This window comes from Arthroderma uncinatum (genome assembly GCF_011692745.1).
Source record: "Arthroderma uncinatum strain CBS 119779 chromosome Unknown scaffold5, whole genome shotgun sequence".
NCBI classification, from domain to species: domain Eukaryota; kingdom Fungi; phylum Ascomycota; class Eurotiomycetes; order Onygenales; family Arthrodermataceae; genus Arthroderma; species Arthroderma uncinatum.
The window spans coordinates 1,831,906-1,856,159 of NW_022983867.1; the positions used below are offsets into that span (position 1 = coordinate 1,831,906).

Below are 24,254 nucleotides of genomic sequence, written 5' to 3' on the forward strand. Positions count from 1 at the left end.
CTAAAGCTCTGTGATATCTTTCTTCCTCGTCGTCATCAACTTTTGAGACTTTCGAACACTCCGGATTAAACGTCGGCCCGCGAGACTCACGCTAAGCCTAATCGGTGCTCTAGATAAAATAAAGGCTTGGAACAAAACAGCTTCAAGATAGCGACAATTGCATATATTCAAAGGGATACAACGCCGTCCACGACGCTGTCTGCGCGGTATCCTCGCTATTGAGACCTGCTGCAAGCTACGCTATAACCTGCGGCAGCCGTTCCAAAGCACATATCGGCCTGGGATACCCCTATGATCGCCTGAATGATATCTGGCACGCGTCTCAACCTCAATTAGCCCGCCTAACCACGACCCAGTTATATTGCGCCTGCAAGACCAGAATGCAATGACTGACACTCCCCGACTACGTTCGGCGTTTCCTCGAACCCCGCGCTCCAATCCGCGGACCTCACGCTCGTCCAACGGCTATGACCAGAACGTCACGCCCGTCCCTTTTGGTCGGGGAAGCAAGATCAACTTCACCACTGCCAGCGCCGTTGTGAAGTCTGCCGGTGCCGCTCAGCCTCAAGATCCGCCGTTGATACCGTTCCACATCATCGATGCGCCTGCGCAGAGGCTCTATGTCGTGGCGTTTTATGTCGCTTTGAATGCCTGGCGGTTATATGAATATTGGGTTTCAACAGACGAAGGGGATGCTACATGGCTCTTTTTAAAATGGCTGCTTATAGATGCTGTGTATTTGTTTGGGCTTCCTGTTCTGCGAATCCCATGGCTGGAGTGGGCGTTTTCGACAACCTTGGCCATCTTCCTGGTCCATGTCGTGATTAACGTCTTTTTGATGTTTAGGATACCGGTACGTTCTTAGGCGAACAGGTCTGACGTTAGGTGGAGAGTGTATACTGACTGGAAATAGCTACCGATGGAAGCATGGATGGTTGCTCTGTTCAAGATGGCCTATGACAGGGAGCTGTCAATTTCGGGTCAGAGAGTCAAGCCTTATGATATTCTCCACAACTCGTCTCTCATTTTAGGCAAACATATCGTCCATATCTTGCCGGAGGGGTAAGAATTACGATAGAGTGTTCTTCTCAACTATCTAGTCGCTGACCTACTATATTCTAGTTCTGCCGTTCTGAACCCGGATAAGGTCCCGCTCTGCCTGGGCCATACGCACACGTCCGTGAACCTCCCTATCCGCGTCAACCAGACCAACCCCATTCTCATAGAACTGCTGCGGTTCGACCTCGAAACTGGCGTTAATGAAACGATCGTCATCCCTGAAAAGCAGGCGAAGGTTCTGAGACGGCAAGCAGCTCAGGCCAATCCTCGACCTGACTCGCAAAACTGGTTGGATCTACTCTTTCCTGTGCGCAAGACAGGTATTTATCAGATAAAAAGGGTGGTGGATGAATCCAAGCTTGCTGTCCAGCATCGTTCGATGGATACTCTGGTTGTTGCCTGCCCGAAAGCAACTGTCCAGACCCAGGGAACTCACAAATGTAGGGGTGAACTATCGGATTTGACTATGTCACTGCATGGGACGCCGCCGTTCAAGATAAAATATAGTCGTACAGTCAACGACGTCGACCAGGGAATTTCCTTCCAAAGCATTCAGCCGGAAAGCCATCGATTACCGGAATCTGATGAGGAGCCGATTAACCCAACACTCGCAAAGTTTAACTGGGCACGCCAACAGAAAGTAGAAGTCCCGTTGAACGAATCACTGAATGCGTTTGGCGAGTGGGTTTATGCCATTGAGGAGGTACATGATGGCTGCGGCAATATCGTCAATTATACCCAACATCCAGACATCGATGAGCGTCTTTGGTCACAACACCCACCACAATCTCAGCAGTTTTTCGTCCATGAACTGCCTCGCGTCTCGCTGACCGGCTGTGATACCCAAACATACCTCCAGATTGCAAAGGGGGATTCTATCGACCTCCCTGTTCATTTCCACGACACTGGTCATGGCCAGAACATGGATTTCCCGTTCACACTTAGCTATTCCTTTGCCGAATCGGGGGACGACAACGATATAAAGATGCCTACATCCGTCCATGAATTTGAATTTAAAAACGCCAACTCTAGACCGAGGATTTCAGCGTCTGGGTGGTATAGTATCACCGGTGTCTCTAGCCCGTTCTGTCGGGGTGAGGTCTTCGAGCCTTCATCCTGCTACCTCCATAACCCTGCCGAGCCGCAATTGGCTATTCGCCATGAAAAGGTATATGATACCTGCGCCAACAACTCGGTCGGCCTATTGGTTTATCTCGACTTGATCGGAACACCGCCGTTTAAAGTCCGATATTCAATTGAGCAAGCTAAGGGAGTGCAAACCAGGGTACAGACGATTAATGGCCTGCACGGACAACTTGACTTGAAGCCCGCTGAGGAAGGCCATTACAGATACAAGTTTTTGGACATATCCGATCGTATATATGAGGCCAGGTCATTGAAGGATAGCGTGCCCTCCCTGGAACAGGATGTGAAACCTCCCGCTTCAGCACACTTCGTCGGCCCACTTACAAGTCGCAAAGCATGTTTCGGCGAACCAGTCTCAATGGACGTAATGTTTGTAGGCGAACCGCCATGGGTCCTGAATTACGAAGTCGTTCATAACGGGAAGAGGAAGAAACATGAACTTAAGAGTGATACCGATGTCGCATCTCTCTCCACGGCGGACCTTGTTAATGGCGGTGTTTATACTGTCGGCCTCACGAGCGTTAAGGATAGGTCGAATTGCAAGAGAGCCTTGAAGGAGGAGATTCGAATAGAAGCCAGACCGAAGAGGCCACGCGTTGCATTTGGACAGTTAGACCAGAAGAGGAGTGTTCTCGCTTTAGAGGGTAAAGCGGTAGACCTGCCTTTGAGGCTAGAGGGCGAGGCTCCCTGGAAAGTGAAGTACCGAAACAAACTTGATCCCTCGTCGACACCCGTTGAGAAAACTTTTTGGAATGCGAACAGTGTACTTCGGGTATCAGACCAAGGACAGTATGATATCATTGGCATATCAGATGCAACTTGCCCTGGATCAGTTGATGAAAAAGCCCATATCTTTGACGTTTCTTGGATTTCTCGACCGAGGATCACTGAAGTCGACGCAGTTCCGTTGGGCAAGCAAACCACCTTCACAAAGGATGAAGTATGCGAGGGTGATGAGAGTACTCTGGAGCTGAAATTCGAAGGCAACCGTCCATATACCATTCGCTACGAGGAGAGTTACAAGGCTGGAAATTCTGCTCCATCGGCGAGACTAAGGAGTCTAACCGCCGCATTGAACTCTGCCTCCGTCCAGATGCGAACTTCCGTGGCCGGAAATTACACGTATAGGTTCTTGGAGATTGGTGATAATCTTTATGGTCTTGAGAAGAAAGCAAAGGACCCGATCGTCATTACCCAAAGGGTGAATCCGCGCCCATCAGCACGCTTTGAGTCTCCTAGTAAGGTCTACGGGTTCTGCAAGGAGGAAGAACAGGAGGATGAGACGATTCCTATTGTGTTGGAGGGAGTACCTCCATTCACCCTTGAGCTAGCCGTTAAGCACCACTCGAGCGCCAAACCGGAACTTCTATCTATTCCCAACATTAACTCCCACCGGTACGCACTTCCTGTTCCACGTCGATACCTTGACCTCGGACAACATGTGATAAGCATACGCAAAGTTCGAGATTCTCGCGGTTGCCAGAGAGCAACTGAGTTTGATGGATCATCGGTCCGGGTCTCAATCTCTGATGTACCAACCATCCTTCCTCTTGAATCGCGCGAGGATTACTGTGTTGGTGAGAGAATTTCCTTTTCTCTTTCGGGCCATGCACCGTTCGAAATTTACTACACCTTCGACGGTGTTGCGAGAAAGGCTAAAAGCCAGTCGACTACTTTCCGTCGTATTGCGGAAATGCCTGGTGAATTCAAGATTACGTCGGTCAGCGATGGAGCCAGTGGAAGGTGCAGAGTGCACAAAAATATTACCAAGGTGATCCATCAAATGCCTAGTGTGAAGATAAGCCGTGGAGGTGTGTCTATCGTCGACATACCCGAAGGTGGTGAAGCAGAGATCATGTTTGAATTCTGGGGTACTCCTCCCTTTGAGTTCACGTAAGTTACTCCTCTCCCTTCTCACGACGATAATACATAAGTTACTGATATATATTTTATAGATATACCCGCAGCACGAATGATGGAAAGGGCAAGAAGCGTGTGATCCTTGATACGAAGAATGATATTTCTCACGAGCACACGAAGACAGTCAAAGCATCGGATGAGGGAACATATGAAGTGGTAGCCATAAAGGACCGCTACTGTTCGTTCTCAACACAGAATACTGATAAAGGAGGCCGCCGTGGATTTTTTTAAGCATGCGATTCGATCTAGAGCGTCATTGATTCATTGATTACACGGAAGGAGAAAATAATTGAATATTTATTGTAAGCGGTACTCATATTTTCCTACCGCTCGCTCCAGGTGAAAGGAATACATTTTCCTATAACATTATACACAAACTTCATCACCCTCTCCAAAAACCAACTTAATGAAGTACCTGTACTTTAGAAATGATATCCCCCGCTATAGATGCAATTTCGTTCAAAATTGCTTTTTTGTTCAAAGCCAATTCCTCCTCTTCTTTGGGCTTCTGCGGACACGATGAAAACCCAATCTTAAGACCGAATGGTCGCGTCTTTGTAGATTGAGGATTCCAAAGCCCTGCAATCACCTTCTCGCTGGCATGGCCGTGAAACAATAGGATATGTTCTCCGTATAGACTCGTTAGCTCATCGACTAGATCACGAAGGATTTCGTATTTGGTGAATTCGGTATTTGAGCCCGAGTCTTGAAGATTCTTGTAAGTAGCCTTCTTGGAGCGTTCCGAAATGAAAGCCGGGTTTAGATGAAGAAGGAAGTCGTAGTCGTTTACAGGAGACCGAAATAGCTCTGATACGTACAGATTCACACCCTTTTCCCGCACGACTTTTGATGCCGCTTTAGCTAGCGTAGTCATTCGAGAAGCGATGATTCTTGGTGGGCGGCTAAATTGAGTCCATGTAACGCCATCCTGGTCGATATTCGACGCCACGAAGAATGCAACGGTTTTCATCCCAGGGTCGATCTTTCGCCATGCCTCAAACCGCGTGTGAATGTCTGTAAAGTCTTGAGTCTCTAGTTCACCACCGAAATCTACTATGAGTGGCTCATGTTGCCAATCCCACCGGGAAAGCATATGTAGCGTTCGAAGGAAGGCCGTGAACGCACTGGATGGCGCTTCCCAAGGGTATGATTTGAGGAAAACTTGGCAAGTCAGGAGCTCGAGTAATTCTTCGCGTACGAATGGAGTTAAAAGATGAGCACTTGTCCAGGATTTGAACATCTTGATTGCAACAGAGAGTAGCGGGAAGCGGTTCGAAAGGCTCTGGAGTACCTGGGCATGGCGGGGAGCTTGAATGAAAGTTGCCTTATATGCGGCGAGGGCAGCAGCAAGTTCCTCTTTCTGTCTAGCAGCCAGCTCTTTGTTTTTCAATTGGCTCTGTATGATGGTCTGCTCTCGCTCGTGGTGGATACGTAGCCGGAATATTATGGATGAAGAGTATTGGACCTCAAGAAACGATGTATTGAGGAATCTGCTTTCTTGGTTTTCAGTTCCAACTCTGACTTGAATAACCCCATCTGCCTTGCGGATTGACTCTTCCACCTTAAGAAGCAAGGCCACCTTAGTCATTTGGATTGAGCCTAGGTCATCAGGCCAGCGGGAGGAAGACTGGAATAGGAGAACGACGTCTATGGGAGCCCCAGGCGAATCGGGTGAGTATCGAAGGAGAGGAGTGGCTACAAGGAGCTGGCTGAAAGCGATGGGAAGACTTTCATCTGACTGGAAGTGCTTTTCGAGGCGCTGGAAAGCTTCCAAAACTGGCTCCGAGGCTGGAGCTGGCAGTGATGCATTTTTAATGCCTGGAACAGCCTGACTAAGGTCTGCCGCCATAAACACGATATTCTCAGAGGTGACTTTGAAGTGGCGGTCGAGAATATATGTCAGTATCTGTTGGACCGGAGTACCAGACGACATCTGATCAGACCACACCAGACTTTCCATGATGCTTCCATCTTTAAATCGACGTAATTCGGCTTTATCACCCCAGAACTCTCGGAAAGCAGCCGCTTCTTCTTTATCTTCGACGGAAGGACCATGGTCGATACTCCGACTCTGCTGTGCAGCGTCAAGGTTCAAGCCAACTGTTATGGCCCATTTCTTATCACTCTTGGATGGTGAGGTAGATTTGACGGGCCAACTGGGTGGTTCGGATGAAGTGAAGTCTATAAGCGTAGCCCTGTCCCCAAGAGCTTTTGTTAAAACTCGATGAAGAGACTGAAGACGCTCGGCTGCCTGGAGTGTTGGCGGACGGCGACTAGGGAAGGTAACGGACACGACCTGGTCAAATCTGTAGAACGCATCATTGATCCTTGTGATGAAAATACTGTTGAAATGATCTCGAGTTGAGTCGTTCAGCATTTTTAGGGTTAACGTGGCTTCACGTTGAAGTAGTTTATAAGACCAAGGGGTCATCTTATACAAGACGTTTAAACCACGCTTGCCATCGAAAAGAGCTGGGTGATCGGCTTCCGCGACTGGACCCATGTCTTCTGGTGCGTGCATTAGAAGTGGTTTCGTGAGGTCTCTGCCGGAGAGGAACTGGAGAGTTGCCTTGAAAATCTGATAGCTGCTGTAACTAGGCGCGAGTACGGCTTTGCCATTAGGGCCACCACCCTCGAGAAGAAGCGCAAGAAGGGTAGCCCATTCAAAATGGCCAAATCCGCCTAGGGCAAAAGACGTCCCAAAACCACGTTGGCGAAGCCAGGCCCGGCCTAGAATGCACGAGTCTTTGAACGCAGCGCACTTGACGCTGGCAGTATGATGGAGTTTCAGGTATGCACTAACTACCGCCTCCGAGCGAAGGGTTGCGTTGTAAATATGCGTAGGGTTGGATCCCCCCGACTTGGACTCGTCTGCCTGTTCAAGCCGAAGGCTATTATGTGATGGTAGGGTGTGCGAGAGGGAGAAGGTTTCATGTTCAACGGCAGTTATGATACGGATGCTGCAATTCGACTGTGAAAAGTCATCGTCTGCACCCTCGACTGGTTCCAATAAAAGAACCGGACGTAGGGTATTTCCATCCTGGTAAACATAGCTAACGGCATACTCGACATCCTGCGCCGATTTAATGGCGGCAGCAATGCAGGCAAGATAGTATGCTCTCTTGTAGAAGTATCGATAGCTTGTATAATCCTTTTTCTGGAAGAGCGCAGAGGGTAGCGTGACGGCCAAGTCGATATGGGTAGGTCCTTGTCCCTTCACGATAGTCTTCATCGCAAAGCTTCCCACCACATTTATGTCTGCTGGTTTGGCATACTCAAACGTGTACCGGATATCTTTAGCAGGCGGAGGCTCGGGAAACGGGATCGCAACCTTTGCTGCTTCAAATTCCTTCTTTGCTGCGGCTAGGTTCTTCGGGGTGCCGTTGGGGATCTCTTCAATGATGTTCTTCAGCTTTCGCAGGCTTTTTTCGACACGGGAAAGGAGCTTATCGTAGTCAGGGCGCAGTTGACCAAGCAGCTCATCCATCTGAAGCTTGAACAAGCTCGACTTGTACTGTCCACGCGCAATTGCATACTCTGCAGCCGAATTGCCTGAGCGGGACTGGCTGGGCCCATTGCGCTGCACTGCTGGCGATTTTTGCTGCTTATGCGCATTGGCATCACCGTCTCCATCTCCGGCGCTCAGCTTCCTTCGTTTGAGAGTAGGACCGGACATTGCGCCGTGGTGGTGTATCTATCGATATTTGATATTTCTCCAAATTCGCATCTGACTTTTTTTTTTTTGTTGGTGTACTGGTGATGTATTGGTAATACCCCTCCATCGCGTAGTATTCACACTTATTAGGCGTTTTGGCGTGGAATATGAAAATTACAAGCGTCTTGCGATAACAGCTGACTCATCACTCGATAAGGGCCACCAAAAGCGTCCCGAGGTCGGAGTGACTCTTTTCTTTCTGACAATATCAACCTCCTTTGATGTCGAGGAATCTCTGTCTAAACACATAGTCTGTCTCTTTTCTGAGTTGGGGACTTGTATAAATACATCTCTACTACGGATTGGCCCCGATACTCTTAAGGTCATCACTATCTAGAGTGGCTGTGGCAGCCCCTAGTAGATGATCTATTACGCAGTACTTGGAAGCGAACTTCTGTTAAACGCCATTCTTTTTGCCTAGTCTGCGAGATCAAGAGCTATATCTAGGTATACGTTCATCCAGAATGTCCGTTTACCAGCCTGTTGGCGGCTCTGTTCCCCCAAACACCCCGCATGTAAGTGATACCCCTCTATACCTGCGCGCGGCCGTTCTCCGGGACATATTTCTTGTACCTTTTACCTTATATTTCATCAATTAGAGCCACAGCAGACTGTATTTTACCATTTTACGGGCTGCCAACCAAGTGTGACATCTAGTGATTATCTGCGAGGGTCACCCTTCTTCTACCCCTGAGCTCGGACTTGCCCTGACATAGCTTGCTAATATTCTGGATAGGCGATAAGCGTATCACTTCCAACATGGGAAGCTAATGTGGGATATGAAGAGGGGAATACAAAAGTCATCAATGCTATGACAACCGGATACCCAAGATTCTTCGTGCATAAGAGCATCCAAAGCCTGGCTAACGAGGTGATTGCTCGCTTTGGCAGACAGGGAGACTCTGCTATGTTATTCCCATCCTCAAAAACCGCGAGCTGCTGTAAGGAGTTCCTCCTCTCGAAGGTGCCGGAAGAAGACAAGGCTGAGATCCGCGTTGTGCGATTGATCATGCTACCACATATCACCCCTGCAGAGCTCAACGGCATCTCTTCTGAACTTTGCGCTGTGCTGTATCCGGAGAAATACGGCAGCATCTCGAAACAGGTATGGCAGCACAGTGGCTCTGGGATCTCTAGCCGACGGAGTGAGTTTTGTCTCAAAGCCTTGAAAGATGGATATCTGGTGGAAGAATCTCAGGGGCATGCCAAAGAGTCCAAGACCGACAATGTGATCCATAAGGGGCCAAAGAGGTACCAGAAGTTTGAATCTTGCGGTTCGAGCAACGAGCCAGCAAAGAAGACAGAATCAACCGGCGGAGAGTCAACGCGTGCCTCAGATGGCGGGGAGTTTGGCCAGTTTATCGAAGAGCGATTTGGCCGAAACCTGAACATGTCTCTGGCGAATAATGCCAAGTTAGCAGTGAAACGGCGAATTGCAGGATCTCTGACTACCGACGTCGGCCTCAACGAGCCTCTTGAAGATTCTCCCAAAAGCACCCGTATGTCGGGTTTGAATGAAGAGCACATTTTCCTATTCCCAACGGGCATGAATTCGATATTCACTGTCCATCAACTACTCCTTAGCGCTCGTGGACCCATGAAGAGCATATGTTTTGGATTCCCATATATTGACACGCTTAAGATCCTAGAGAAATGGGGCCCAGGTGTTCAGTTTTATGGTCTCTGCGCAACCGAGGAGTTAGACGATCTTGAAAAACGCCTGGAATCAGGAGAAAGATATCTTGCGTTATTTACTGAGTTTCCTGGAAACCCACTCCTCAGATCGCCTGACCTCGAACGCATACATGCTCTTTCTAGGAAGTATGGCTTCGCTGTCGTCGTCGACGAGTCGGTGGGGAACTTCATCAATGTGAACGTTCTGCCGTACGCTGATGTGGTGGTCAGTAGTCTGACGAAGATATTCAGCGGGGATAGTAACGTTATGGGTGGAAGTGCTGTTTTCAACCCGCATGGGCAGTTTTATTCACAGCTCAAACAGGTCCTTGCAAATGAGTATGAGGATAATTACTGGCCAGAGGATGCCGTGTTTCTAGAAAGAAACAGCCGTGACTTTATTGTTCGTATTGAAAGGATCAACAAGTCAACAGAAGTGTTGACATCTTTATTAGAAGATTCACCCCTGGGTAAGTCAATCTAGCAAAAGAAGGGGGGAGACGGACTGGTTCTAATTTCAAATATAGTGAAAGACGTGTACTACCCGAAAAGCAGTCTTACGAAGCCGTTTTATGATAAATGCCGTAACCCGGATGGCGGATATGGGGGTTTATTCTCTGTCACCTTCCATTCACCCGAAGCAGCCGCTGCATTCTTCGATAACCTCGGTGTTATGAAGGGACCCAGCCTGGGAACCAATTTCACCCTTAGGTTTGTCCCTCACTCGTCAGGTTGACATAGGTTGAAGCTAACATGTTCAAGCTGTCCGTATACTATTCTGGCACACTATCAAGAGCTGGACTGGGTAGGTAATCTGCTACATCTTTTCGTATCCGTTTGCTAATCAATGTACTCTAGGCAAAATCCTTGAATGTTCCATTTGATCTAGTACGAATCAGTGTTGGCCTTGAAGACGTGAATGATATGAAGAAGCGGATTACGCACGCTCTCGAGGCTGTGGAGAAGTTGGGAAAAGGCGCTTGAAGAGACAACGACTCACGTTTGGGCAATGCTACGATTATGGAAGGAATTAAGATGTTTAGAATACGACTGTAAGCTGGCGTTTGATCTACGGATTGCCATCCTGACTACAGCGATATCAACTATCGTGCACTGGCTGGCTGAAAAAATAACCTCAACATGTTAATATCGAAGGGAGATGGCGGGAACAAAACGATGTATGGCTATTGATATAGTTAGGAGCCAGGAGGCCACAAAACAAGCCAAATAGGAAATTGGTATAGATTACAAGTAGATAAACCAGAATCGCCAGAAATCGAGCAAGCAAGGATACCAGTAGATAACAATGGCGGAGCTACCGGGGTAGTAGATCTGGGAAAGAGAAAAATGTATCGAACTATCCAAACCGGAAGGAAAACAGGGCCTGCACTGTCAGACAAAAAAAAATGAATATAATAAAGATAAGAAGAGATAAAAAAAATAACGTGCCACCGCTGCTTCGTTCATTTGAATGGTCGTTCATAAGCCGTGTCACTAGCAGCTGCGCTCAAGGGCGGGTTTCTGAAGGATCCCATATCCCCGCTCCCCGTGCGGCGTAGGGCCTGTCTCATGGTCTCTACGTTTAGATCGCTGCTGAATGTTCCGGATGGGCTATGAGGGCAAGGCGGAGGGCTGCGCGGTACACGAGTTCCGCGGTTTGGCGAGGTTTCGAACCCTCTTGGCTCACCTGGCGAGACACTGGTGGGCGGCGAGCTTCCCGGACCGTGAGACGAGATGGGTGAGCGCATGGGAGACGGGGATCGGTTGCTGTTCACCGTCGGGGCGTTGGCTAGTGCTGCGAGGCCACCCATTATCTGAGAGTCTCTGTTTGACGCGTGGTCGTAGGACTCTACTTGTTCAGCGTGGACGAGGTCGGCGAATGAGACGAAACTCAGACGACGGATATCGGTCGAGTCGAAGCCGCCGTACGTTGACGCATTTTCCTCCGGGTCACAGGGACTTTGCGCGGAAGCGTATTCGTAGAAAGACGATGCGAGCGAGTGTTCGCCATGGGAGGTCGCCGCGCCAGATCCGACAACGGACAAGGAGGCAGGCTGATGTAGGTTATGAGTTACTATCTCAACCGAGTCTGGATCAAGTCGGTCGTCGGTCAGGGCCGCAGAAGACGCCTCGAGGATAGGAGGAATGTGATTCTCTGTGACGATATGGGACGGGATGGAGGGCGATGTCTGGATCGGGAAGTCCTCCTGGACGTCTCTCTCGAAGATCTGGGACGACGCTGGCGAGTGCATCTGCGAATGGGGGCTGAGCTGCCTGTTTGGCGAAGTAGGAGCCATGTATGCGTGCCTTGCTCTGTGCGGCGATACCGATGCTCGGTTGGGGGACAAAGATCGCAAGGGAAGAGGCGACACTGGTCTCACGGCCATGGTCGAGAGCGGTTTGGGCCTGGGAGTGATCTTCTGGCCGGGAAGCGGTTGTTCACTCGTCCTATTTGTATCGTCTGTCTGATCTCCAACGCTGTGGCTGCCAACTTGTTGTAGCATCTGCTTAGTAGGCTCCAGCGGCGTATCCAGCGTAGTATTGTCCTTGGCCAGACTCTGGGTTTGTGGCACGCCCGAGACCATTTTCTCTTCTCCGATGGCCGTCCCCTGATCGCCTGAGGAGACTGTCGAAGCCATCGATGTAGAAGCTGGCCTTCCCCTCGTAGGCTCTATCTAGACGCTGCTGCGAATGTTCCGCCTGGATATGGAGACTACCGTGTTGAAGTTGAAACCGGCGAGAGCACTGGCTGATAGTCTTGCAAGTATATATAGTCGTATAAGCGTATAACGTCGTGCTGGGCTGGAGGGGGGAGAGTCGACAGGGCGTAGAGTATAGGTCGTTGTTGCAGTCGAAGTTCCCTTTTCTTTACTTTCTTCCACTTTTATGACGTTTTGGGACCAGGTCAGGCGTATCGAGATGACGATATATACCATACTTACACATATAAACTAGTGATACATATGGTAACAGAGATACACCATATAAAGTGTGTTCACGTGATCTATATACCACCACGTGACCTCCACCCATGAAGTTTTTTTGCTCGTTTTGAGGTCGAAAAGGAAGAGAGAGAAGGACGAGAAGGAGATCAGACAGCCAATTCACGTCCAGCACTCGCTATTCAGTTTATATCTCGCGTTAGCAGGCTGGCCTACTCGACCGACATCCTCCGGCTGCAATTCACCACCGCTCGCCGTGACATAGCAACATAAGCAGTGCATGCTTGGACAGCTATAACCACCAACAATGGCCTCCACGGCTGCCCTGACTCGCCGTCCAGTCCTCAATCTGCTATTTTGCCCCGAATTCCAGCCACAGCTCAGCCGGAGATGGCAGTCGTCGTACCGGCGAACCAAGAAACGGCTACGAGTAAAGCCTGATGCCTCCTTCTCTCCGTCCAGTTCTACCGAATGCCACATAATTCACAATCCCCCGTCAAGTGCGCCCTCCGTCTACCTCACACCCACCAAATTCCTACCTGCAAACGACGTACGGCGGACGCTACGACGAGAGTCAGAGACGGCGGCAGACGCCAGCCCGGCCCAGTCGCTGTCCAACGGCTACCGGGACCGAGGGGAGAAGAAGTACCTGTCGAAGGAGGAGATAGAGGCCATGCGTGAGCTGCGGAAGAGCGACCCCATGGTCTGGAGCAGGGCCAAGCTGGCCGAGCGGTTCGGGTGCAGCAACCTGTTCGTGGGCATGGTGTGCGAGGCCGCCGTGGAGAAGAAGGCCATCCAGAGACAGATCCTGACGGCCGTACAGTCACGATGGGGCGTCAAGCGGACGATGGCACGCGAGGACAGACAGCTACGCAAGGAGCTCTGGGGGAGGGATAAATAATGCCTGTCGCGTGTGTCGTCTTCTTGGAGATATGATATTACCTGGACTGTTACCAGCGTCTATGTACAATACTATGTTACCTTTCTCGCCGCTGTTTTATGTCACTCTTGTACCCATCTATGTATTCAACTAGTAGCAGCCGATTGGACGGCTTCCAACATTCCTAGCCTTCCTATTGCTCGAATAACAGCGGATATTTATAACAAATAGCAGGCAGCGGAAAAGAAAACATCGTATCCAACTCGATATATGGCCGGGTACCTTGCAGCGATGTAGCATCAAGATGCACGAACTGTAACGCCTCCTTGCGCCCTCCACTCGTGCGATAATTACCCGGATCTAGCCATCTCGCTGTCCCTCCATTTCCAGATGCTCCCCGCTTCCGTGTGCCGGCTTCGATTTTTTATATCAAGCGTCGGCCGCTCAATATCAGTTCCAGTCTCGCGCAGACCAGACATTTACAGCTCGACTTTTCACGCTTTTGCCCTCCAGAGACGCTCGTACTACGGCTTTATCACAGACTCCAAGATGGCTCCTCAGTTGGATCCCTTTTTCCAGAAGTGCGTATCTTCAGTCGCTGGTTATATCGTTGCGTGGCTAACGGTCGTAGGGTGGATGAGCTCAAGCAGCCCTTCATTGAGCGTCAGTGGCTCCTCCAGCATTCAACATCATGAGCACTAACGGGTGACAGGCTTGAGAGAGGCGGTTGCAATCCAGTCCGTATCGGCACAGGCAGAGAGCAGGCCAGATGTCGTCAAGGTGAGTCTCGTAACAGTGTGTCTCTTAAGACGACTTGAAGCTGACATCTCTAGATGGGCCACTGGGTCGCCGACCAGCTCAAGACTCTCGGTGCAGAGGTCGAGCTGAGAGAGCTCGGAAAGGAGCCAGGCAGAGAGCACCTCGATCTCCCGCCGGTGGTGCTCGCTCGCTACGGCAGCGACCCCAAGAAGCGTACCATCCTCGTCTACGGACACTACGACGTCCAGCCGGCTGAGAAGGAGGATGGATGGGCCACCGAGCCCTTCGACCTCACCGTCGACGAGCAAGGACGCATGTTTGGCCGTGGAAGCACTGACGACAAGGGCCCAGTCCTTGGATGGATCAACATCATCGACGCCCACAAGCAGGCCGGCGTCGAGTTCCCCGTCAACCTGCTCTGCTGTTTCGAGGGAATGGAGGAGTTCGGATCCCTGGGCCTCGAGGAGTTCGTCAAGGCAGAGGGCCCCAAGTACTTCAAGGACACTGATGCCGTCTGTATCTCTGACAATTACTGGCTCGGCACCGAGAAGCCATGTCTGACCTACGGCCTCCGAGGATGCAACTACTACTCTCTCACCATCTCCGGGCCCGGTCAGGACCTGCACAGCGGTGTCTTCGGCGGCACTGCTCACGAGCCCATGACCGACCTGGTCACCCTCCTCGCTAAGCTCGTTGACTGCCAGGGCAACATTCTCATCCCGGGAATCAAGGAGCTCATCGCCCCCGTCACCGACGACGAGCAGGGCCTGTACGATGCCATAACCTACTCCATGGACGACTTCCACATCTCCCTCGGCAGCGAGACCTCCATCATGCCCACCAAAGAAGGCACCCTGATGCGCCGCTGGAGATTCCCATCCCTCTCCATCCACGGTGTAGAGGGTGCCTACTCCGCCCCCGGCTGCAAGACCGTCATCCCGGCCAAGGTCCTTGGAAAGTTCTCCATCCGAACGGTCCCCAACATGCAGAGCGAGGACGTCACCCGTCTCGTCACCGAGTTCATCAACGCCGAGGCTGCTAAGCTGCAGACCAAGAACAAGATCGAGGTTGCCCTCATGCACGACGGAAAGTGGTGGGTTGCCAGCCCCAAGCACTGGAACTTCGCTGCGGCCACCAAGGCCACCAAGCAGGTCTTTGGCGTCGAGCCTGACATGACCCGTGAGGGAGGAAGGTTAGTACATTCCCATTATCATCATCACCACCATCATCATTATCTTCAATGGCTAACTTGAAAGTAGTATCCCAATCACCCTGACCTTCGAGGAAGCCACGGGCAAGAACGTCCTTCTCCTGCCCATGGGAAGCTCCACCGACGCTCCTCACTCCATCAACGAAAAGCTCGACACCCGCAACTACATCGAGGGAACCAAGCTGCTCGGTGCCTACCTTCACTACGTCGCCGAGGAGCCACTGAACTAAGCACGGAGATGGGGAGTAACATATCAACCAAGGGTTGACCTGCCATTTAATATTAAAAATACTGACCAGTGTAAATGAATCAAATAAGTAAATATCATTCTACCTTTAACATTTCCTTTTAAACACTTTCATACATAACTGAACTCATAACGCTATATAAATGAGGAGTTGCGTTTCACACTCTGCAAGTCTTATTTCCACCGCAGCCATCTCTAACCTCTTTGAACAACCGTATAGCTAGGTTGAATATGATGTATAATAATATTTGAAATAATCCAGGCGAACTATGCTGCCAGATTACAGTGTATTTAACTTGGAGAGGGATTTCACGCGGGATTCCGGATCCATCTCTTTGAAGCGCTGCAAATTATCAAGCAAGCTGATGTAGCGCTGTGTTCTTTCATCGCCCTCTTCAAAAACCCTCTTGCTCAAGTCTACTGCCTCTGTGCATAGCCGTTCAGCCTGCTCCAGCAGGTCTTGACGAAGGTATATCCCTACCAACTCGCCAATAACCTCTATTGTATCTGGATGCTCAAGGCCGTTGACTCTCTTGCTCGATTCTAGTACCTGTGTACATAGCTGTCCAGCCTGCTCTAGACGGCCTTGACGAAGTTGTATCCACGCCAAGTCAGACATATATCCCAGGGTATCTCGGTGCTCTGGACCGTTGACCACCATGCTTACATTTGCTACTTGCTCCTGTAGCTCTGCAGCCTCCACAAGACGGCCTTGGTGTTGATATACCCATGCTAATCTGCCTCTGTTTTTGAGCGTATCTTGATCCTTGAACCCGCGGGCCTCTGTGCCTAACTTCACCACCTTGAGCAGTAGTTTCTCTGCCTTCATGTGTCGCCCGTTGAGAGAATATGTTAACGCTAAGGTGGTCATGGCGAAATGGGTAAGCTGGTGATGCGGGCCAAATTTTCGCCTGTTATGCTCTACCGCTTTCAACCAGCCCCTTTCCTCTTCCGTTAGTAGAGCAGAACTTGACCGGGTGAGCCATGCCCAGGTCTTTTCCCACCACCGCCCTGCACCACTCTCCTTGCTAGGCAACTTCTCGATGTCTTCGGTCGTGTGAGGTTCGATGAACCGCACAACTACCTGGCAGGTCAAAGTGGTTAGGTCTTGTTCACCAAGGGTCGCTTTGCTCACGTCCATCGCCGTCGTTGACATTGTCACCGAGTCAGCATAATTTCCCCTTTGATACGCGTACAATGCCGCCTTACATAGGAGGTTGGCCCAGCAAGACACACTCTCTTTTCTTAGAGATTTGTGACTAACTATGTATTTCACATGAGGAAATAGCTGCTGGCAACGGCTCCATCCCTCTTTTTCATATGATGACGGGAACTTCAAGGCAAGCCGAGAAATGAATATTCCCTGCCAGCGCTCAAACGACTCATTATTACGGAGCCATTGCTGGGTGGCCAGCTGCACCAGCCTGTGCATGTCGAACACCCGGCGCATCCTAATAGAGATGAAACAGTAGTCTCTGAGAGTCGATATGTCGTTCTCGAATGATATATCTCTAGCAGCTGGCCATGGCGTGCTATCGCTAGGGTCGTCTTTGTTCTGCGGCCCTCTCTCGCCTCTTTTCCGTGGAAGCGGGAGGGCAAAGTCGGGGATTCCTTGCCGATCGAAGAAGCACATGAGCGCCAATAAGTCTGCTGCCGACGGCCTTGTCCTTCGGATGTGATTAAATGATATCTTCCACGTATCGCTTATAGGGTTGACTGCTTCCTCGTCGCGTCGCTGGTCTCGTCTCGTCTCGCCGAGGAGCCTCAGCTTCCCATCAGCCTTACTCTTCCTAAAGTCATCAAGGTATTCTTGGACTGAACAGCGCGGCGCCTTATGAGAGATATAGGACGCAGCCTGGACAATTGCGAGAGGTAAGTACTCGAGTTCTGCTGCCAATTCTGCAATCTGTTTATCGCCATGTCCATCGTCTGGCTTGGGCAGCTTCTTTCGGAACAGATCGATAGCGTGTGTTTCGTCCATCGGATCAACGTTGATAACATACTTGTCATCGACGAGGTCGGATGCAGTTCCTCTGCTTCGGCTCGTGACAATGACTGAGCCACTCTGTGTTTTAGGGAGGTATTTGCCTAACCTCTTGTCGTCACCGCAACCCTCAGTGGAAACGTCTTCGAGAAAGTCGAGGTCATCAGCATTGTCCAGGATGATAACCCATTTTCTCTTTTCATCGCAAAGCCAGCGATAAACGAGCTTCGAGCTGTCTTGCTTCGGATCGTCCCGGCCAGGAATCTTTGCGTGTTCGGCAATTTTCTCAAGACTTTCCTGAAAACGCACAGAGTTACTCGCATATATCCAGAATATCCAAGTGTCAGGTAGCCGATCTCTGATACGGTAGGCATATTCAATAGCGATTTGAGATTTCCTTTTTCACTCATATTAGTATGTAATAATGATAGAGTGCCTTCACCTGCTTACCCGACACCCCCAATGCCGACAAGGGCAATCCGAGAACCTGGTGCTTCGGATTTCTCTTTGATCTCATCGAATATTGTCTCTCGATCGACGAAGCCTTCTTTGTCACGATCAAAGGGAATTTTGCAGCTAGGTTCAGGTGGTGTTTCCGGCCGTGCTAGAGGAGGGGAACGATATTAGCAACGTCTATCGACGCAGAACTTATTACATACATCCTTGATAGTGGTGGTGAACGTCGTGATTGACGGTACCGGAATTATGGCCGAACTGTAACGCTTTATTTTCATCCCCCGAGAAATATGCACTGATAGTAGGATGGTCCATTCTGTACAAACACTTCAAATGTAGTTACGAGACGGAAGCCTTGAACATGGCTGTGATCTACTATATTGTCATATTTTTAGGCCTGGATGCATGATGAGCTGGCTGGGAGGCGGCAAGAGTTCTCCCTCTTGCTAGTTAACTCTGCTTCCATTGGTTAGTTAAATATCTTACAACTATCAGTGTACACATGGTTATTTCATTTTCTAGGAAGTTAAGATTATAATTTCAAGGGAATAAGGAAGTGTACGTAGCTTGAATTTATGACCCGAATAACCTTGAATTACGTAGATTCCCAAACAGCCAACTCCCTTAACTAGGCCTCAAATAATAGTTTGCCGAGAAGCTTGGAAGCCACTTTAGCCATACATGAACGTCACGTTACCAAAGTTTTGTATACCAGAGTTGCTTCCGATTTGAATGCCTTTGTTGTTAGATCCGGAAAATACAACATTTATGTTGATTACTTGTGGCCTCGGGTTGTTGTTGCTGGATTTTACGAGCATTGCCTCTAGTAGCTTGTCTTGCCGGGCGGCAATCTCCCTTAAGAGGTGTGTTCCGTCTTCGTGTTCTTTGATATTCGAGGCCTCGGCTTTGCAAAGCTGTTGCTGGCGTGGTTCAGCAGCAGGAAATAAGATGGTCAAGTCGTCAATATACCTCGTAATATTATCGATAAGCTGCCGTAACGCATTTTCCTCATACAGCGCCCATTTAGTCTTCTGTTTTAGGGTCGCTCGCTTCTGGGTATTAATCGTTAACTTGCGCATATCGTTGTGGGCGTCTTTAATGGCCGGTTCTAGGTGGGTTTGGGAGTCGAAAGTTGCGAGATTACCATCGTCATCATCATCATTATCATTAGGACTTGCTCGCCCTTTGAATTGGGATAAACGAAGCCTAGCAGTTTCAAATGACTCTAGAATCTGCCCTAGAAGCCGCTCTGCAAGTTTGATTTCTGCCGGGGGCACAGGGAAATCGGGCAGCGTTTGCTGGGGTTGCGTGACGTCTAAGCCCAGCGACTTGCCCCATCGCGATAGACGGAGTTGAGCGCTGTCTAGCCTGAGCTGGCATATTTGAAAGTTGGAGCCGAACCCATGGCCCAGTTGGACATACTCGAAACACTGAACGGCGTTGTTGAATAATCCAGCGAGAGCAACAACGCCAACAACAAGGCTAGCTGTCTCCGCCATTGCTTTAGAATCAGGGAAATAGCACCAGATGGGACGGTCGACTAGTTATATTAGGACGCCGAAACAGATCGGAAGGCGGTTAAGGCTTGATTTGGACCATCATAAAAGTCGTTGGAGGGGGGCAAAACAGAGCGCTGTGATCGTAGCACCGGTAGTGCTCGCTCCTAAGCTTTTAACGACGTGCGGTGAGAATAGAGGGTTAAGCGTACACTCCAGCAAGAATGATGCCTATTGGTATGCAGAGATGCTGGGATGCCGTCTCATCGATTAGCAATGCAAGGAACCAGAACGACTTCGTAGTGCCAGGAATATCACCCATTTACGAAAGGCATGGGAGACGGGACGATAGGGCCTTTCGTCTACCAATAGACTGGTAGGAAACCAAATGCGAAGACGTGGAAGCGCCGGCCCCCACCTTTCAATTCTGAAGCCTTACTCGTAAAAAATTATAGCGGGAGCATGCCGTGGGGAGATCATATTGTCCAGTGAATGTGATCATTTTGGCAAATATGGAGTACGCTTTCATCGCAGGCACTGGCTGCGAAGTCTGCCATCCAGAAGTTGGACGGCGCTCTTTGCATTGCAGTGAGATTCTGCCCTTCCTAACTGTAAATCTGCCCCTTTGAGCGATCACCTGCCTGGACTTTTCGTATAAACCTCCGAATGCGTTGTGTGTAAATAGATGAAGAAATGCTAAAGGTAGTGGGTAGCTATCCACACCCTGGCCAGGTTGGGCGCCTACTCTTGGTACTCACCTGGTGGGGGGAACATTCCTCCATTCTAGAGCTATGCACCAGACTTCGTACTGCATCTCCCGACCAAAGGGCAGGTTATTCCAGCTAGGCCTATCTTTTGTTGATTGAAATTATTTGTGTAGTCAACGAGGTCAGAGATATCAAAGCGGGAAGAATAATTGGCGCCTGTTAGTCCAAGATTTGAAGCCCTCTGATTGGTTATAATAGCGCGCTGTTAAATGTCACGTGAATACTCCGTATCATAGATAATCCGGTCAGGTATTTCTTACATAATACATTTAACTATCTCAAATATGCATGTTTAACAACGATCATTTGCTTAAATTTTTCTTTTTTTCATTATATATCGCTTTAATTCATATTCTCTTGTAATCTTGATTCATTGCCCATGGCTCGTGTAGTGAATAGTCTCTCCTGTCAAGCAACCGGCTCAGCGAGAACACCCTTCCCATCTTGCGCACCAACAGACTCGTAGCTCCCGCACACAGCGTTCTTCTCTACTGACTGGCTCGTCACCTCTCTCAGTCCATGCAGCTCGAACAGCAAGACGGCCCGGCAGACCAGAGTGCCGACCATAAACCGGACTACAACCAGAGCTACGTCGCCTAGGCTAATAAAGATCTTACTTAATAGGGCCACTGTGCCGAAGACAAATACAACCACCGAGGCCATCTCTATTGCGTACTACACCACAACGGACAGAAGCCCTTTCTCTACCTTTGTCAGGAGTAGCAGACCGCCCATGGTACAAGGCACAAACTCCCTTTTGATAGCCTAGAGCCATGAATTCTGTCCCGGGTGCTTTTTGGAGTTCCCAGCCTCATTAGATGGCTTAATACCGCAACTTGAGTATCTAGAAGCTAAGGAGGTAAGCGGGGACAAGGAGTATAAGCTAGAGAAATGGCGTGTAGGTCTCTGATATTAGGCCGCTATAGATCGCAATTAACGAGACAGAGATAGACTAGTACGCTAGCTAATATACCTGATAGAATATGTTGGTAACTACTGCGCCGGCGATTAGATACTCGATCATAGATATTAGTAGCCAGAGCCACCATCCTCCTTGGGTGATAATACTGGTCGCGTTGTTCCTTGCATTTAGTGTCGATGATCTCAAGCAAGTAGCCATTCCATGCTGGGAAGAATTTTCGGAATTGGCTTGTTGTTCGTGCTGCGGCCGGCGCTGTGACTGATAGAAGGACGACGGCAGCTATTATTATTGTCGATATATTGGGGCGCATCAGGGACGCCATCTCTCGTCTCGGGATATCAAAATGCTGGTGCTAGAGGCTGCTCGGTTTTTGTTCTGTGAGTGAGTGGTACTTTGAAAGTAACAGAGTAGAACTCCTTCAACGGGACAGGGTGCTATATACAGGACTCAACGGCCGTTTTAATAATAAACAAGCTGAACAAATCTATATCGGTGCCCAGGGGCGAAGGATCAAAAGACCCACAATACGAGCACTACCATCTCCTTTCTAGCAAATGGAGGAATCGCAGCCTTATGCCAAGAGGCACTCGTATATGCATGACGGTAGCAACTAAACAGTTCAGGATCCTTCTGGGGTTGGTATTGAAGTTTTGTTATTGGTTTTGCTCAGGTGTAGAGTTTTGAGCTGGCTGCTTCGCATGAGACGGGCCGTCAGAGCTAACTATGGGGGAATATTCGAGCAACAAAACGGACACATGGCGCAAGGATAAGGGCCCAAGAAAATCCCTCGTCTCGTAATATGTGTGCCTGAACTGGGGGCCGAAGTCCGAATCCTGACAAATTTTGGGTCAGATATGGCTCAGTCCGCTTTTTGGCCGGTTGCTGCTATTATATCGTTGATATATAATAGATGAAGACACATTTGTAATATTTGTACTCCGTACTCCGTAATAACGAATATGGCTGGCTGCTATAGGCACTATCGACTGCATCCGATTTGCCAGAAGCTACTATGAGCGACTGGCTATGGTAAGATTCGTCACCCGGCTGTTCAAAGTGACCATTTCGAGGTTGTAAAAAATAAAATATGGCCAATATATCAGACTAAAGACTTTCGTTCAAGAGATGCCAATTTGCAACATAACGCTGAATAAACTTAACAACTAAAAGGATCAAGAGATGATTGTCGCGAAGACGCCGGCTAAGTGCAGGATATATAGAAATATATACTCTGTAAAAAACGAAGCGATGGACGGTGTTAGGTTACCGTTCTAAGATATTGGTCAACCATTCAACGAAGTATTCGATCTGCCGGCAAGGGACCCTCGATACTGTGCTCTGGGTCCTTTTCAAGGCTGGCACCCAAGTCTCCCAGCAAGTGAGGGAACCATCTTAAGACCCTGTCTCTGAAAACTTCATATCCGGCCCCCATCCGCAGGACCTTCATGTTCTCAGCATCAAAGTTGACGCCGCCACGGCCATAAACATGCCACTTCTGCAGGCCGTAATCAACCACCAAATCAACATGTGCAAGCAGGGCTGGCTCAATGTCCTCAATGCGAAATCGCTGCCCCTGTCCGGTAAGATTCGCTGAGCTTCCAAACATCAGCATGCCCTGCGTATCTTCGTCGCAAAGCCGGCCGAGCTCCCGCAAGAAGGGCCCTTCAGGAACGGCGATGCTAACAGTATCTCCCTTTGTAACCTGAGAGAGTGTGGGAGCATCCAGCGCTGCCAGACGCGGATGAAGGTTCTGGGTATCGAACTTCGCAATGATTCCGACTATCATTCCCATATCCTCGGTCAGGACGCGGGTCAACTCGAACTTGGACTCTGGCAAAACATGTATCTCTCGATGTTGCTGGTAGGTCCCGATGATACCGATGTTATGGCCATCACGGCGGCCTTTTGCAGTAAAAATCTTGTCAATACCAGCCTGCGTACTGGCTATAAGTGCGTAGCCGACATCGGTTGGCGCGACGATAACTCCGCCAGATTTAAGGGTCCTGAAGGCCTCTTGCGCGTCGCGAGAGACGTGTGGCACACTGCCGGCCTCTGGAATAACACGGGGAGCCATGGGCTTGACGGTCGTAGTTTAAAGTGCCGAGTGGATATTTCAACTATCCTATTTGCAACTATTTACGCTATAGTAAATATATGGAGGATTTAAGATGGCAGTTATTCAGCTAAAAGAGCCTGGAAGTGGTGAGATGTCTTTTGCTGATCAACCAGCCAAGTAGAACCAGGAAGAGTTCTCTGAGATGTTCACTTCGACCACCAAACACCTTTCAGCACTCATCGGCTGCCAGACATGCCAACACGGCTAGAGAGCATTTGATGCAGCTTCTAAGCCATACTGGGTAAAAGAAGAAGTGGCCTGGGAATATGTACTTATCCAGGTCGCTTGTGGACGTTTCATACCCCTTTGTCAAACCTGCAGCAAACCGCTACATGATTACTATGATTTGGTCAGAATGCACTCAGCCGGCGGTTTCGGGCCGCCTTGTACTGACAGACAGTAAGAGAATGCATCAGCTTATGGGATAAAGCATTTCCTGTTGCTTTCCGGATTGCCTGGCTCTACCAACAACGGGGGAGGAATGCTCGTTTGATTGAGATATCCTTTGCGCTCTTCAATCGCTGCGAACATCCGGAATGACATTAGGATAGGGTATCTTAGTATGCCCTAGTTCTGGCGTTATACAACAGAGCTCTAGCACATCTTTGACAGAGAACTGGTTTGCCAATCGCTCTGCAATTTTATGGAAATACAAATACCTACATATAAAGTAGGGCAAGGGGTTGGCAACATGGGATACTTTCCCCTTCTCTCATAGTTCCTCCTCAAGCTCCTCCTCAAGCTGTGGATTTACCGTTACCTATCAGGTGCCTTCAACCCCCCAGCAAATGGCAAAGAAGAAAAGAGGGCCAACCACTACCAATCGCCGGTTGCCTCTCGAAACTATGGAGGATTCTAGTCACCAGTCAACCAGTCCCCCAGCCCCAGAAGTTACATTGCAACTGAGCATGTTTCCAAAGGAGATCCTGTTGTTATCGGGATATATGAGGTCTCTGGTTCT

General features: G+C 49.5%; 8 protein-coding genes across 8 annotated transcripts; 4 read left to right on the forward strand and 4 right to left on the reverse strand.

The window, feature by feature from the left end:
* Positions 1-385: 385 nt before the first annotated feature.
* GIQ15_06956 (nucleoporin Pom152) lies at positions 386-4,356 on the forward strand (the record flags this gene model as incomplete). The annotated part of the gene is made up of 4 exons (XM_033554373.1): positions 386-853; positions 914-1,062; positions 1,123-4,098; positions 4,161-4,356. The coding sequence occupies 4 exons, from the start codon at positions 386-388 to the stop codon at positions 4,354-4,356; spliced, it is 3,789 nt and encodes a 1,262-aa protein (XP_033403888.1).
* A 172-nt stretch (positions 4,357-4,528) lies between these two features.
* GIQ15_06957 (pre-rRNA processing protein Utp22) lies at positions 4,529-7,801 on the reverse strand (the record flags this gene model as incomplete). The annotated part of the gene is made up of 1 exon (XM_033554374.1): positions 4,529-7,801. One exon carries the CDS (start codon positions 7,799-7,801, stop codon positions 4,529-4,531), a length of 3,273 nt encoding a protein of 1,090 aa, XP_033403889.1.
* A 503-nt stretch (positions 7,802-8,304) lies between these two features.
* On the forward strand, positions 8,305-10,498 carry GIQ15_06958 (cystathionine gamma-synthase; the record flags this gene model as incomplete). The annotated part of the gene is made up of 5 exons (XM_033554375.1): positions 8,305-8,355; positions 8,577-9,984; positions 10,042-10,225; positions 10,277-10,319; positions 10,373-10,498. The coding sequence occupies 5 exons, from the start codon at positions 8,305-8,307 to the stop codon at positions 10,496-10,498; spliced, it is 1,812 nt and encodes a 603-aa protein (XP_033403890.1).
* A 479-nt stretch (positions 10,499-10,977) lies between these two features.
* GIQ15_06959 (uncharacterized protein) lies at positions 10,978-12,153 on the reverse strand (the record flags this gene model as incomplete). The annotated part of the gene is made up of 1 exon (XM_033554376.1): positions 10,978-12,153. One exon carries the CDS (start codon positions 12,151-12,153, stop codon positions 10,978-10,980), a length of 1,176 nt encoding a protein of 391 aa, XP_033403891.1.
* A 610-nt stretch (positions 12,154-12,763) lies between these two features.
* GIQ15_06960 (mitochondrial 54S ribosomal protein YmL20) lies at positions 12,764-13,357 on the forward strand (the record flags this gene model as incomplete). Its single annotated transcript, XM_033554377.1, has 1 exon — positions 12,764-13,357. One exon carries the CDS (start codon positions 12,764-12,766, stop codon positions 13,355-13,357), a length of 594 nt encoding a protein of 197 aa, XP_033403892.1.
* Positions 13,358-13,885: 528 nt separating this feature from the next.
* GIQ15_06961 (glutamate carboxypeptidase) lies at positions 13,886-15,535 on the forward strand (the record flags this gene model as incomplete). The annotated part of the gene is made up of 5 exons (XM_033554378.1): positions 13,886-13,917; positions 13,968-13,999; positions 14,049-14,116; positions 14,170-15,188; positions 15,355-15,535. The coding sequence occupies 5 exons, from the start codon at positions 13,886-13,888 to the stop codon at positions 15,533-15,535; spliced, it is 1,332 nt and encodes a 443-aa protein (XP_033403893.1).
* Positions 15,536-15,832: 297 nt separating this feature from the next.
* Positions 15,833-19,491, reverse strand: GIQ15_06962 (uncharacterized protein; the record flags this gene model as incomplete). The annotated part of the gene is made up of 4 exons (XM_033554379.1): positions 15,833-17,933; positions 17,987-18,140; positions 18,196-18,308; positions 18,674-19,491. 4 exons carry the CDS (start codon positions 19,489-19,491, stop codon positions 15,833-15,835), a joined length of 3,186 nt encoding a protein of 1,061 aa, XP_033403894.1.
* Positions 19,492-22,468: 2,977 nt separating this feature from the next.
* GIQ15_06963 (uncharacterized protein) lies at positions 22,469-23,251 on the reverse strand (the record flags this gene model as incomplete). The annotated part of the gene is made up of 1 exon (XM_033554380.1): positions 22,469-23,251. One exon carries the CDS (start codon positions 23,249-23,251, stop codon positions 22,469-22,471), a length of 783 nt encoding a protein of 260 aa, XP_033403895.1.
* Between the last annotated feature and the right edge of the window lie 1,003 nt (positions 23,252-24,254).